Here is a 16,361-nt window from a genome sequence, read left to right as displayed (position 1 = left end):
GGTCCAGAGCTGCAAAATGTTTAAGACATAAAACATTACAAAGTAATTAGAATGTGCTCCTTCAAGAGAAGGATTGCCTTCAATAAAGAGGTAAATGATAGCATCATGTTTATTGTGGACGTAGGCAGCCAGTGCAATATGATAAACTGCAGGAGATACACATATCAGTAATCATCCACATTATTAGTGTCATTAATCATAATTCTAAAAATATGACAGCAGCAGCCAACTTTTTGACCAATTTTGCCTCTGCCTGTTGGCCGTTATAACTTCACTAATAGACTGCAGAGCTCCTGTGCGTGGCAGTTTGCATTGAGAATGGAAGGTTAATTATATTTGAGCTGCTGATTCCTTCTCTCCTTGGAAAAGACTGAGCACTTTGACAATCCCAGGAGCTCACTGTTGTTAAACCAGTAAAAGTACTTTATTGAAATTTTCTTTGTTGGTCAGGAATGAGTAGATGTTTCAAATGAGATATAAGCGCCAGGCTGGGACGGCCGCTAATGTTTCTTCCAAAATAATCCTTGGACAGCAAGCTGAACTCATACTTCCCTTAGATATCTTTGCACAGTCTCCTGTGGATGGGTAAAAAGTTGAGAATTTAATAACTGCTGACAACAGTATGTATGGAAGAATCTCGGAGGATTGAAATTACTGAGGAGTTGGGGCATCAGTGAGGGGAGGTTATAGGATAATCAGCTATCAGTTGACCTAAAAGGGATATGTATTTAGTAATGTAAAATTACTAATAGAGCAACCCTGTTGAAATGCCACATCATATTTGGTTTTATAGTTCCTCTGGTATTATATATATAAAACCAGCATTTTTAGACAAACAAAGCAGTGGGAATGAGAATTGTGCTTGAATTGTCATCAAAAGAAATGGTTTGCATATTTGCTTTGGAAACTGAAATCAGACAAATCTATCCCTGAATCTTAGGGTTTGTTATGAACTTGGACTTATAATACAACTACTAAAGAGTTTATGAATTTTCTAAGCAAACCATGCAATAGTGCTTTGTTATGCACCAATATTTGGGAAAAAATAGTTGTTCTGAGAGCAGAGTTAGAGGAAGCTAGCTCTTCTGACTACATTTTATCTTTAGATTTGTGCACTTACCGAAACTTGAAACTCAGTAAAATTCATGAGTGGGATGCTGAACTGAAGGGACTGATTGCAGAAAAACTTGTGAAATTATCACATTTTGCATGGCTCTTACTAGAGAAAAAAAAAAAAAAAAAAAAAAAAGCTTTAAACTTCTGATTATAAAATTTAGATCATGTCATATTTGGGTGGGTTTTGTTCTAAAAGAAATGTTAATTCATGCAGTTGTTACTGAATGCTGCCTCAGTACTTCTTAAGGTGAAATACATCCTGTGTAAAGGACCAGCAAACACCTCACAACACAGGAGATGAGCATCTAATGCATGTCTGCTGTGCAGGACCTTCTACGATTTGCATGCATAAGGATAAACTTCACCACAGAGCATGCATACATTGTAGAAACAGCTTATAGCAGTTGGACTGATTGTCAGAGTTGCTGAGCACCTGTAATTTCCATTGAAAGACCGTGTGCCATGTGTGATGACCTTCCTCTGCATGTAACATTGCTACATTTAGTCGGTTCACTTATATTCCATCAGATAAATCTTTTTATTCTAAACTTTCTCAGCCAGTCCGGATATTATACAAGAGTGCTAGCTATTTTGTAATTAGTCCGTTTTGCTTTCAGGCAGCTAGTAAATTGAGAGGTTGAAGTGTTGCAACACAATTTTGATTGTTTCTGAGTAACATTGGCAAGAACTCCAGTAGTTGTGCTTTTTGTTTGTAATATCTTTTGATCTTTAATGGACAAATATAGTAATATAATAAGAGTGTGACGTGCCCTTGATGCTTCTGAACACACACAGCTGTTGTGAAAGTATAATTCTGTTCACACCGTAAGGGCCGTTTCACTAAACACCTCAACAGGTATGTACTGAATTATTGGGCCTTTCAAGATTCCTGAACCTGTCAGATTTTACCTTAAAAATGATACAGTAGAAAACATTGCCATCAGCTATCAGGTCTGTGTTTAACCTGAATATCTGCTCAATAGTAAGCTATCCTGCCTCCCCAAATGCCATCTCAATGTTAATATTTTTTATGCATTCCACGGCAATGACAAATTGTTTTCTGACTCTAACTGTAGATTAAGTATGCAAAAGGCATGTTTGCCACTGCCAACAAACCAATAATTCTCACTAACATCTTCAGAGTTACAACATTTATAAAGTTGCAAAGTGGAGTAAACAAACCATCTGTTTGGCTTTACCATATATGTCATGCTCTCTTATTAGCATATTACGATTCATTTAGTAAACAAATTTGGTGATTTCGTTCATGTCAAAGTTAGAGGGAGCTTGAAGATGATTAACATTCCTGGGACAGGCACATTAATACATTGCTTCCTCTGCAAAGTTAAATGGCTTCTCAGGAGAATCACCCCTTGTTGACAAGATGAGACTGTCAATTTTGTTTGCCTGCCACATTAGGGGCCGTAAGGGGATGGGAAGCTCAGAGAAAGAGGAGCAGTGTAGGCAGCATAATTCACTGCGAATTGAAAAAAGAAGTCTAATTCTGATAAATGGTCGACCCCAATACATCCTACCTGTTATTACAACAGACGTGCCGTATCTGTGCAGTAAATTAGTTAAACCCCTAAAGAGTTTGATGGGAGCTTATCTTCAAGTGAATAATTTGAGTGTAGAGGGAGCTGTCTTCGTGACCAGTGTGAGTGATTTGTTTCATATTGAAAGGGATTGAAATGACTGGGCTCCACATCTTTAATTTGCAAGAACTTGCTTGTCCTTTATTTCCTGCATTTAATAAGCAATTTTTTTTAAAATTTTTATTTTTGTTTTTATTTTTTTTAATAAGTGCTGAACTGTATTTTACCTTTTGGATTTTCTTCCTATGAAAGGTTAATATTTTTCAGATTATATCCAATTTAAAGCCCCTAGGACTGATGTTATTACCCAAGCTACTCATGTAAAAATGCCATGGTTTCAATGGGTAGCATAGTATTTTGCCTTTGATCATTGTTCTAAAGTCTAGCTCCTATCTTTACTTTCCCTATTGCACTTAGAGGCAAATTAAACATGATCAGGTACATGCAAGTGCTAACGCACAGGTGAAAACCTTGGCCCTGTTCAGATAAATGTGAATTCTATAATTTATGTCAGATTATGGTTTCAACCTTTTATTATCTTTGCTTAGATTTATGTATTTTCTCATTTTTTAGATTAAAAACCAAGCAAGCATGCAAACAAACAAAAACAAAAACAAAAAAAAAAATAGCTGTATCAAAGACTACTGAGCAAATGGCAAAATTAGGACAGTAACTGAGAAAATGATTTCTTTAACAGTTTCCATGAGTAATTAGATTCCAAGAACTGTTTCATTGTTGATTTTTTTTTTGACTAAATGGGGAAAATGATTGCTGCTTCATTCTTGAAGAAATGCCAGAATTAAGGCCATATCTTTTCTCATAAATATGCACACTGTTATATTTAGCCAGAGTCTTACTTTCTAGTTCTTTGATTTTAGCTGCATGAAACTCAGCACTTTCAGTCTGAAGAGATTCTAAGAAAGCATAAAATTCTGCATGTGCTTTCTGTTATGTTCATATATTCTGCGCTTTTGTGTGAGTTTCAGGCTTAGATAAGCAGTAAAGGAACATGAAATTGAGGTAAGACCACAATGCTTTGCCATGTGAAGGATTAAATTTGTACACAAATTTTAAACAAAATTGTAAATCTTAATTTTGAGCCTTTGAGATGAAAAGAAACAAAGAGAACTTTGGTTTACATTTCATTATAGGCAAAAATGTGGGCTGAATACTGGGAAAAATACTGTTGAGCTAAAGTTAGGTGTGTAAAATGTCTCATAAGATGAATAATGACAGTTTTGTTGTTTATGATATTTTAAATGTGTTTGACAGCATTTAGTTTTATTATGGCAGGAGGATAAGTTGTATGGAACCTGTACAACCTGGGCAGTTACTTCCGTATCCAGCTTTAATAAGAGGTTTGCCAATCTGTACGTAATTGGACATTGGACGTGTATCCTAGCATTGGATTTTGTAGTAGAATCTTAGTAGTAGAATCTGCTGAAAATTGTGTGGTTTCAGCTTTCATAAACAAATATTCTTTCTTCTTAAAAAGATACCAACTACTACCTGAAAAGGAATATTTAATGTTTAGTTTTAATGCATCACATATCCATCTATAATTTTATTGTATTGCTTAGTGCTGGGATCACTTATTGCAATTTAAAGCAAAGCTGCCCAACGACTGATGTTCCCCTTGCTATAAGCTCCTGTGCATGATTACTTTATGGTATTAGAAAGATAGAGTTGGGTGATGGTGACATTACTTGAGCAAACCATTTATGAGTTTGAAAACACATTTTTAAAATATTTGTAGTGTAGGAGATTGTGACAATTCTTGTATTTAGAAAGATAAGAAGAAAGAATATGAGGGACACAGCAGGAAATGCTGAAATCATTCATTCCAGAATTCTGTTGAACAGTACAGTGGACTTTGATACCTGACTGAGATTGTCATGAGGGAACTTTGTCACTTATGCTCAGCCATGGAGGAACAAGGGGCCAATCACTAAGACATTTAGCTGATATGTCGGTTGGCTTGGCCTTTCTGTCTGACTGCATTACGAATGGGAAAATGGGTTTCTGTAGTCCCTAACTGACTTCCCTAGCAATTATGCTGCTGAATCACGCTCATTTTCTTTTTATCTCATCCATTTAATATTTAAGCATGATAATATATTTCTCTTTCATAAAAAAAAAATAATAATAATAATTTTAAAAAATTACGCTTTATGTCTTTATGTTTTATTTTCAACAACCTGCACTGCCCCAAACTGTAACCAAAACATTCAAGCCAATTTTTCATGCTGTTCATTTTGTGATCTGCATGATACCTGATTTTAAACAAACAGAAAACTCTGTATCCAAATTTCCCAACTCTGCTGTGCTCATTAACCATGAGTTTTGACCTGTTGCAGATAGGACTGGGTTCATCCAAAGTTGGCCTCCAGTCATTCATAGAAATCCTGACAATTTCTATGCCAGTACAATTTTTACTCTATGATAAATTCCTCCTCACTCACTTCAAAAAGATACAAAAGGATGGTCTAAAGAAAAATAAGCTATAATAAACAAGCTTTTACATTTTTATTTCCAATATATGGATATTATTAATATGGAATTAACAAAATCATATTCATTGACAAATAAGGAAAGAAAGTGCTGAAGGGAACCCAGGCTGGATTTATGAGCTGTTTAAGTGGCATGGATATTTAACTGACCATGTTTCCCAAAGTTACAATCCCCTTTCTTCTGTTGATGCACGGCACAACTCTATCAAGAGAAGCTTTCTAGTAATATGTGGGGAGGAACCAACAGTGAGTTCTACTTATGGAAGAATACTTCCATGAACTTCAGAAGAGAAAGAAAATACTACCACCAGTGGGATCATGACCAGAGTCAGAGAGCTGGTGTAGTCACTTTAGCACTGTGCCTTGTGCTGCTGCTGAAACAGCCATCTGAAAAGACAGTGGTGAAGTGGGAAGTGGGATTCCCTTGTGAGTTGGCTACAACCACAGATTTTATCACTATTATTATCATCTTTTCAGCAGTACTGATGTATTCTTAAGATCACTGTATTTAGAAGGCTGAATTCCCACCTGTGATGACTTTCCACATACTTTTGTCCAGAGTATGTCTAATTCAATAATAATAACTTGGAAGAAGATGTTAATTATATGAAAAATCAGGCATTCTAGGCTTCCTAAAATAACCAAGAACTTGCTAAAACTTCCTTGCCACAACAGGCTGCATATCAAAACAGCCTGGAAAAACATTCTCCTTGTTTTTAAGGGTGCAAGACATGTATTACGGAGTTGAAGAGATGCTTGAATCATCTTTGGCACACATATTATTTTAAATTATCAGAACTAACCCTCTTCACTATTCCTTATTGCCTAGTATGGGGTAGATCTGTAAACTGGAGCTGAGTGAGATCTACCTTTAGATCAGCTCTTTTGACTTCATAATTCTGTCTTGAAGACTGCAATCACCAGTTCTTTTGTTGTAACATTTCTATTGCCAGGATCAAATCTCTTAATTTGTTAGCTGGTGCACAAATAAGTAGTCTAAGAAGTCCAGAGTCATTCAAATAATTTCACAGGGTCAACTATTTTATGTTTTGTATATATATGTACACTACTGCCATTCATTTAGGTTCTTCAACCTTTTTTTTCTGTGCTGATACAGCAGTCACTGCAGTGTAAAGGACACCAGAGATAGCCTTAAATTAGCTATCTCAGGGATGAGGAATATTGGAGTCATGGGAAGCTGGAGCTTACCTGTTTTCAATGTATCTTGCTTTGTGATTTTCTGACTTGTTTAATTACAGGGATCGTGTACTGGCACAAATCACTGTGACCAAACTGTGCCTCAGCTTACACAGGGAATATTGCTTATGTGTACCTGGGAATGGTACTCTCGGGTGGAAGAGGTAGTGGCATTGTAGATCACATCAGGGAACAGAACAGCTGAAGAGAGAAACTGCAGGTGCCATGGGGAGGAGCAGAGGAAGAGATGACAAGGCTAGCATTGGCTGAGGGCTGCTGGAGGACTTGTTAGTGTCTGGGTGTGATTAAGCAGAGGGGAAAGATTTGCAAAGGACTAGAATTAAATACTTCGGTATGGTATGGAGAAAAGAACATTGGAGCAATTTAAGATGGCTGAGTGAGTGCTGCTTTCCAAGGAAAAAACAGCAAGGAAGATCAGCATTGGACGAGGGAAGCAAAGAAATAGAAGAAATAGGAAATAGTTACAGTTATCAAGATGAAAGATGGTATAGGATGGTATAGGCTTGGCCAATATTTTTAATGCTTTTTTTTTTTTTTTTTTTTTTTTTTTTTTTTTTTCCTGTGATTGCTGTTTGCAGCTACTGGGTCAGAATACTGAGTATCTGCCACATACTCTTCTGCCTTTCTATTTGAATATTCTTCTTATCTTCATAGAAAATTATGCTTCATTTTTACCTGTAAACTCAACACTATTCTATTTGGCAATTGCGAGTGCTTGCTTTTTTCCAGAACATCTTTTTTTGTCTTTCCTGGTCAGTGGTCTTTCTAATCTGCCTATATCTTCTTTCTTAATTATTTTTTCTGATGAAGACATTATTCGTAGCTGTTCCTGCACACATCAGCATGCTCCTGCACAGGACTCTCCTTGGTCATTGTTTCCCAAAGAAACCTTGGGAATGCTTCAGCCAACCCTGAAAAGAAGCATTCTTTATGCAGGGCACATTTCAAGCAGCATGCTATATGGGGTCTTCAGTCTGTGCCCCAGAGTGCAATGTTACATTTAGTTGTGCAGTGGTCAGGAAAGGGATGCAAGGTCAGGCATTTTAGATTTGTGCATCTATGAAAATATACTTTTCCTTCCCTCTTATCCCAGCCATTGTTCAGGTACTGGAAATGTGTTCAGCTAGTAGCTTTAGCACACAGTGTTGTTAATTCTGTCAAAGTTTTAGTCTGTGTGACATTGGTTTTATCATAAGATTTCAAACCTTCAGTGTTCAAATATATGTGTTTTTTGTTGTTTTTTTTTTTTTTCTCACAATACCTAACTGAATGTTTTTGCATATGGTATTTAGAGAAAGTATTAAACACAAGTGAAATAGATTAAGAAATGAATGTAAAAGAATCAATTCTTTTGAACTGTGGTTGCATAATGGAAATCGACTGCTATGAATGAACCTATGTTCAGAAGTTATGAACAGCAGAGCTAATGCACTGCCATGAGTTCATCTTTATTATTGCATTACACCTGAATCAATTGATAAAGTAGCTTTTTTTTTAAGGCTAGGAATGGCACTTAATTGAATAAAAGTCAATGTAATTATATTAGGAGAATCCAACAGTACTGCTGACAGCGGAAAAGGGACACTACTGAGTAGAGTGCCAGAACTTGTCCACACATTTCTGCACATCGTTTGCCTGACAGATATTATGGGCTGGTACATACTTTAATTGGATTACTGATTGCCACTGCTGTAAGTGAGAATTGAATAAGAGAGGCATCTCTCCATATCAGAGCATCAGCAGGGTTTGCATCCTTACACTGGTCTTTCTCAGAATATTCTCTGTCCATCTGGGGCTCAGTGGCCCCTCTTTAAGATGATTTATTCTTATCTCTTCATTCAGTGAATGTTGAAGTTATTTTCACTTCATGGCTGGCTGCTGTTTTTCCCAGCAACAAACCAAAGGAACAATGAGAGCTAATGTGTGAGAAACAGCAGTAACAGTTATACTGACCAGTTTCTGCAGCGCAGCAAATTTCCAGGGGTGGGGGGAATTGTAAGAAGTAAACCCACAAGCACTTTATGAGTAGTTTGCAGTTAGCATTATGATGATAAGCACAAATGTGCTTTTATGGTCATGTGCGGACAGACCTTCACAGTAAGCGTTTCCTGTACAGTGCTTAGCAACTTTACCTGGGCCTTTATGCCATCTGACACCAGGAAGGCAAGGGACTGTCAGGACTACTGTTTGCCATTCATGTGTGTGTCCTCTGTATGCATCTGTGCAGAGCTCATTTGTGGATGATGATGGGGATGATGTGAATATGCTTTGATTAATTTGCTTTATGTTTTTCATGTCGTGTGGTTGAGACAGTATCCATTAGGACAACAGCATAAGTGAGATTACAGCTGACAAAAAGAGTTTCACAATCAAGACTTTTTTAAAGTCTGTAATTTATTAGTTTCAAATATTATTTTCTTTTGACTTTTTTTTTTTTTTTTTTTTTTTAACCAGATATGTCTGGATTGGAATGTGAATTTGTTCTTTCTCTCTCTCTCCTCTTTCTTTCTTTCTCTTTTTTCCTCTCTTCTCTCTCTCTCTTTTGTGATCTCAATTTAGCAAAAGATTAGAAAGCTGATCTTATCACAAGGTAAGCTCAGCCTTCCTAAGTGCAGTGTGGGGATATGCATAATTACACTTCTGCGCCTCAAAAAACAATGGTGCTATATTTGCTTGTGTGAAAGAAGTGCTTCCCATGTGGGAAAACAAACAAGGAATGCTCTCCACTTTTTTTCTGCCCTTGCCCATACCTCTCAACTGTCTCACATTAGAAGAGAAATTCTCCATTATAGACCTCCCTTACTGGAATATTTACATCCTGAGCAGATATTATTGAATTAAACTGCAGTTCAGCATCAGCTTTATGTCAGAGAACAGTTGCCTGCACTTGCAGGTGAGTGGGTTGGATAACTTCTATTGCTGTTATCTTTATTTATTACCATAAATTAAGAGTAACAGATAGATTAATCATAAAATAAGTGACATAAAATTAGAGACATTGACTCCACATCAATTTAATCTTCCTACATTTGCATTTACCTTTTTTATCTGCATTGTATTACTGTACTGTGTTTTGGACTTCAGCTGGTTGAGAGGTATGTTTCAAAGGGTTTCTTAAAACAAAAGCTTACAAAAAGGAAATATTGCTAATAGTTATTGTTTTCCTTTCTTTTTTTTTTTTTTTTTTTTTTTTGTTACCATAGGATCTGAATGTTTGTAAAATATTTTATCATTGTTATGTTTTCCCATGTCAGTTTTATACCTAGTGCTTTTTTTGCAAATTAAAGTATTCCTATGTTAAAACTCTCTCTTTCTCTCTTTCTCTCCCTTCCCCCTTCCCTCCCTTTTCTTTTCCCTCCTACATTTGGGCTCTGATCTGCAATTTATAATGGGCAGACAGACTGGTGAGTCTGCATGTTGTAAATTGCGGGTTTGGGTCCTTAGCTTGCAAAGAATGTTCCGCAGTAGAACTTCGCTAATTCTTTTGTTACTGACTTGAAAATCCAGTCAGCCTCCAAAAGAAGCTAACTATTTGTTGTTTCCTCCACAATGGTGTACATTCTGAATACTAAACACTAAAGTTTTCTAATATTGAAAACTTTGTACTAATTTCTCATCATTAAACACTTCAACAAAAAGAGCATGTTCTGCGGTCAGAGGTCTTTGATATCTGTGTTCGTTGGTTGCATTGTTGATTCAGAAAATGCAGTTTTTCAAAGAGGGTTTTCTGATGCTACTGCAAATCAGTGAGGTTCTACTGCAATGGAAAAATAAAGCCGATGTCAAAAGTGGAGAGTAGAATGCAGCATTTACAATAATAAGCTGGTTTACACAGTTACTAACCCAAAGGCTTATGTTTGTTTGCAAATGTAGAGCTTTACTTCTTGAGAACAAAGGCCCTGATCCTGTAAAACTCTTGAGAATATTTTAACTTGCAGCTCTTGGGATCTGGTCCAAAGACCACTGACGTCAGTGACAGCTTTTCCAGTGTCTCTTGAGCACTCACAGTGACTTCAACACACACCTAAGCCAAAGCCCATGGTTAAGTGTTTTGATCGATTTGGGGCAAAATTCTGATTGCCATTAGTAGTTATTTTGCTGGGTCATTAGGCACTACATCAGACACAGTCCTGGGAAGAGTGCAGTGAGGAGTGGCAGTGTCCTCCCAGAAGGATGGAATCAGTGACTTTGGCTAAGATTTTCAGAAACTTACATGTGGATTTCAGAGACTTGTTCTCCTAAACCTTTCAAGTCTTCTCATCTTGATTTGGCCCGATTCTGAGTTTCTTTATACCAGAATTACATTATCAGAATCAGGACCTCTGACTATGTATCATTCGGTTACCTTTATAGTTTTCTTCTCCTATATTTCACTTACAGTTATGTGAATATATATGTATACATATTATATATTTATATGTATGTATGTATAAATATATAAGTATTTGGTTATCGGTACAGATATAAAGATAGATATAGATACAAACACACACTGATATTTTAAGTATTAATAGTGTTTACTCCTGAAATGAGGCTTTAGGAAGGACAGCAGGGATTCAGGGACCAAGAACAGCACTTTGCATTTTCTATTAGTCCAACTTACTATTTTGCAAATATCAAATAAAAGGGCTATAGCTGCTGCTGGGAACTAATGTTGAGGAGCAGTAGCTGAAAACAAAAATGATATGGGGGGGGTTATTTTGCTTCATTTGTTTTGTTTTTATGATGCAAATTATTCATTTTTAACAAGACTGAATTTTCCAAGAAACACGAATAGGGGATATTTGTATAAGTTACTGCTAAGTCAGAATTTGGGTTTAGTGCTTGGCAACTTTGTGTTTAATCAAAAATACTGTACATTTTTCCTTTCTTCCCTTCCCTCTTCCTTTCCCAGACACAGTGCTAATATAAACCTGCACCGTAAACTGTTGACCAAAGAACTGGATGACATGGGCCTGGACTCCTCACAGCCTTCTCTTAGTAAGGACCTCCGTGATGAATTTTTGGTGAAGATATATGGCTCTCAGCATCAGATGGGGCTTGACATAAGGGAAGACACCTCCTCACCTGCTGGTACTGAGGATTCCCATATAAATGGGTATGGCAGGGTCATGTCGGAAGACTATATGGTCCTAGACCTGAGCACCACCTCCAGCATCCAGTCCAGCAGCAGTATCCATTCCTCAAGAGAATCTGATGCAGGAAGTGATGAGGGCATTCTCCTGGATGACGTCGATGGGGCAAGTGACAGCGGGGAGTCTGCCCACAAAGCAGATGCCCCTGCCTTAGCTGTAGGTATGGGCACTGATGTCCCAGGATCCCTCATGTTCAACAGTGTTTCGGTGAGCAACGGTGGGATAATGTGTAACATTTGCCACAAAATGTACAGCAACAAGGGAACCCTCAGAGTGCACTATAAAACAGTGCACTTGCGAGAGATGCACAAATGCAAAGTACCTGGGTGCAACATGATGTTCTCCTCTGTCCGTAGCCGAAACCGGCACAGTCAGAATCCCAACCTGCATAAAAACATTCCGTTCACTTCAGTAGATTAGTTCAAGGATGGACATGGCATAATGCCAGCTCTCAGAGAGGGCCCACCACATTTGAACTGCCATATACAGCCTCCCTTGATATATATATATATATATATATATATAAATATACATATATATATAATCTTTTTCTTTTCTTTTCTAACAAAAGAAAGAAACACCAGGTGCTTTTTTTCCCTCGGTTGGTTGTTGGTTTATTTTTTTTTCCTTTGGGGGGGATAGAAATAAAAATGTGGGATCTTTAATCTGGGGTGAAATACCCTTTAAGAAAAAAGCAAAGCAAACAAACAAACAAACAAACAAAAAACACAGAGAAAGCCTGCAATTGTCCCTAGTTCTGTTAGAATGTTCTTGGTCATCTCCAAAGAGACAATTTGTTCTACCCACGAGCTTCACCTGAAAAAAAAAAAAAAAAAAAAAAAAAAAAAGAACAAAACAAACAAACAAACAAAAAAAAAAAGCAAAGGAAAAAAAAAAAGAAAAAAAATCTACTTAGTTGTCTTTGTGTCTTCTAAGCATTGGGGATAATGTTCTACTAAGCATGGCTGTTACACTTGTATATATATATTGAGCCTTGACAGGCCTATGATGTAAAACAATTGTATTGATGGTGGTTTAACTCTTTTTTTTTTTTTTTTTTTTTTTGCTTAATTTTTACAGTTACATTCAGCTGTTAGATAAGCAGGAAAAATAGTTTGCTGGCTAGTTCTACTCCTTTATGTTAGCTTTAATGCACATTTTTAAAAGAACCACGGTCTTGTTTTAACTACCTGCTAGATATATGTAATACAGAGGTGCTGGCATGCTTTACAGTACCTGATCTGATACAGTTTTTTTTTGTCTTGTACTATTACATAAATCCAGTCATGCACTTTTTAGTACACTACAAGGGGATGTGTAATAATATCCATGCTTTTTTTTTTTTTCTTAAACTATTGCCATATTTTCAGTAAGTGTCTTTAAAAAAATACACTTAGATAAAAGTGGTCTGGTCAGTATGAGGGCATGAATGCCAAACAAAGAGTATTAGTGTTTAGTGTTAATACAAAAGTGCCAACTTTGCACACGTTTTAAAAAAAAAAAAAAATGGAAAAAAAAAGAAAATGTAGTTACTTATCCACCACAACCACAATTGTAGTTTTTGGACTACAGGAAAAATTACTGGGGAAGGAAAAGGTGTAAAGTGAAATACAGAATTCTTGGTGCTTTTTTCAAGTGCCAACTATTACTAGAAACAATAGAGCATCCTCATTCCTTATATAATACATTACATGAAAGTAAAAACAGAATTGTGTCATGTGAATCAGTGGAAACTTTTTTTTGTTGAACATGCATAATATTTGGGGATATAAATGCTGATACTACTTGTCACAGAACAAAGATGAATATAATTTTGTGTGCTTCTTACTATGGCCTGGATTCTTTGTGGTGTTTAAAAAAAAAAAAAAAAAAAAAAAAAGGAACAGGGAAATAATGTTGAGTATGTTGTTCTGTAAAGTTGTCTTTTTTTTTTTTTTTTTTTTTTTTCCAATAGAAAGTGCTGTAGTATGATTAAGGCATGTTTTATAGAAGCAATCAAAAGAAATTAATGACAGAAGCACTTAGCTCTGAAAACATATGCTGGACTTTTTATTGAGTAACTTTCCCTTTGGACAAATTAGAGGCCAGAGAAAGGATCTCTAGGTGTGTTAATGTTTTCTGTTTCACCCACATGGTTTGTCAGAAAAGAACTAAAATCTGAGGAATAGAGCATGCAAGAGAGACACCATGGGCAGGAGCAGGAGAAGGAGCTGTCAGTTGAGAAAGGCAGAAAGAATGAGAGGCTGTCCTGTGAATCTCTTTTTGTTTCCGGTGTTTACACATGTTCCTTGAGCTGGTAAACCACACTGGCAGCCTGAGTTACCACAACATACTGACTGAGTGGTGGTATTTACTTAAGTTCAGCCTACAGCCAAAACCATTAGGGTGTGTAGAGTTGTAGACTCTTTTCTTTACCAAAAAAAAAAAAAAAAAAAAAAAAGCAAAAACAACAAAAAGGATATTTCAGCATACAATAAAATATTTGTTCATTGAGAATGTGTTCCTTTTCTGTATTTACTGACCCAGAATATTAGCCAAGAGTCAGAAATGCTTCTTTTGCTTTAGCTTCAGCTGTTTTGATTTGCTGTGCATTTCGATCATTCTTACCTTTATGTCCACTTGAGTACTTACACTTTCTAGAGGAACTTTTCAATATGGATTTCCTCTTTTTTCACTCTTTATGCATTTCAGTAGTCTTGTTTCCAAAAGTAGGAATCAATAGCTAATAAATCAGTACTTCCAGCTGTAGAAAAAAAGAGAAATTTTTTTCTAAAATATTTCTCACTATGGTTCTGTGGGTTACAAGCCTCTGATAATTTTTTGATTCTGTGCACTGATGAAACCCAAAAAAAATTTTGTGGATCCCACAGAAAACATAAGGGATTTTTACCTTCTGGTTTAACAAACAAACAAACAAACAAACCAAAAGTTTATAGCAAAAGCTAACCAGTTTCACAGAGTGTCTTTCTTTCATCTTTTTTTTTTATTTATTTATTTTTCCTCAAAGTCTCTACTACTTTGCCTTGTTAAATTGCGTAGAGTTATCTGCTTTGCTTTGTTTTATGTTGTGCAAACTCAGTGTGTTAGTGACAGAGGGAAATTAGAACAGTAAAGGTGGATTCTTCTCAAACACGAGGACCTTTGTAGTGTTACCTGTACTGCACTCCCATCCCTCTACGAACCATGCTACTACGAACCAAGCAAGACATAAAGTCTAAAACCAATAAAACAAAAATTGAATATCTACAGAAGAAAAAAAAAGAAAGAAAGAAAGAAAGAAAGAAAGAAAGAAAGAAAGAAAGAAAGAAAGAAAGAAAGAAAGAAAAGAAAGAAAGAAAGAAAGAAAGAAAGAAAAGAATAAAAGAAAACTAAAACACTGTTTTGAACTATGTACGGTATAAATAAATATTGTTTTTAATGAAAAACACATTTGAGGTATATAAATAATTCTTCACTGAATGAATCACTGTTCTGCATTCTTATTTCACTCTGTTTCTGTTAGAGGTCAAATGGTTTTGGTAAACTTGTTTGGAAACTTAAACATCATCAGTAGATAAATTCAGCATATGAATTACATAGGAAAAATCTGTTTATTACACAAAATGAAACAGGACTTCATAAAAAGCAAAGGAGCAGGAACCAACCTCCAAAAACTGTTACAAAATCCACAATCCTACTCTTATGGCATCCTAAATTTCATTCAGATTGTGCTTAAGCCCTGTAGAAGACACGATCTCCATGTAAGAAAACTTCGTGATGGACAGACTATTGCTCACTGTTATCTTTAGGTGAATCAAATGCTTTTTCTGTGCTAGTGATACTAAAGTCAGAACAGTCTAGGTTTTAGGAGGGCACACAAACTTCCATTGAATTGAATGGTATTTCCCTCCTTCCTATTTACCAAGCATCTCTATGAGGATCTGTGTTTATCAGAAATGTTCCTGTGATAGAATTGGTGTTACTTGCAATTTTCTGAACAATGCTAAAAAAGGCCAGATGGTAGAATTTTGGTTTTACTGACAAAATTAACACAACTGCTAGCATTTCTAGGTGATCTCAGCAGAGATGCACAGTGTAATCACTATAAAGACTGAACCTCTTATTTGTCCAGCACAGGGCATAATGGCGTGATGACAAGACAAGTGTGCTGCTGCTTACGCCATCATAACCTGTGGCTATTCTCTCAGTTTTCAAGACTGTCAGTCTAACCATTTTTACAAGAATTAGGCTGAATTTGAGGAAGGGGAGTCATACAGAGGCTCTTCATCTTACATGGAAATTAGTTCCTTGTTGTTTAGTTCCTATAGTTATTGCAGGCATGCTTTCCACAGTGTTTTACCATTTTGTTCATGCAAAGTAGTTGCATATTTCTGTAAATATCAAACAGGCTTTGTCCACTTTTACAAAAAATATCTCTGCATGCTGAATCTCCTTTAGAAACAGAATTACTTTTCATTACTTTTCTTGAGATGTTTATGCATTTTTCTTGCTTTTGGAGAGCACTCTTTTTTTTTTTTTTTTTTTTTTTTTTTTTTTTCAGGGAAGCATGCAATACCAGTTAATCATTACATATCTTTTGAAAGACTGTGTGAAAAAAGTTGAAAGGAAAACAGCACAGTCAAATCACATGAATTGGAACCAGGAACTGAGCATTAATACCACTGGTGGCCTCATGTCACTGCTTAGTTTTTGGCAGATCACATCACTCACCTGTTTATGTTTCACTCCATTAAAACATGGCTAATACTAATATGCTCTTAGTGCATATGGGTGTTTCTGTGAGGACT

General features: G+C 36.1%; 1 protein-coding gene across 6 annotated transcripts in view; it reads left to right on the top strand.

Moving 5' to 3' along the window:
- Positions 1-14,030, top strand: part of BNC2 (basonuclin zinc finger protein 2) — a 351,311-nt gene extending 337,281 nt beyond the window's left edge. For all 6 annotated transcript variants that reach the window (XM_084504853.1, XM_084504855.1, XM_084504856.1 and 3 more), the window contains one exon: positions 11,334-14,030. In XM_084504853.1, the coding sequence (XP_084360979.1) occupies positions 11,334-11,994 (661 nt within the window). In that variant the 3' untranslated portion in view covers positions 11,995-14,030. The remainder of the gene's footprint in view (positions 1-11,333) is intronic.
- The last annotated feature ends 2,331 nt before the right edge of the window (positions 14,031-16,361 follow it).

This window comes from Aythya ferina (genome assembly GCF_964211825.1).
Source record: "Aythya ferina genome assembly, chromosome: Z".
In the NCBI taxonomy this organism is placed as follows: Eukaryota; Metazoa; Chordata; class Aves; order Anseriformes; family Anatidae; genus Aythya; species Aythya ferina.
The sequence above is the reverse complement of the archived record's forward strand: the minus strand, read 5'-3'. Positions and strand labels throughout refer to the sequence as shown.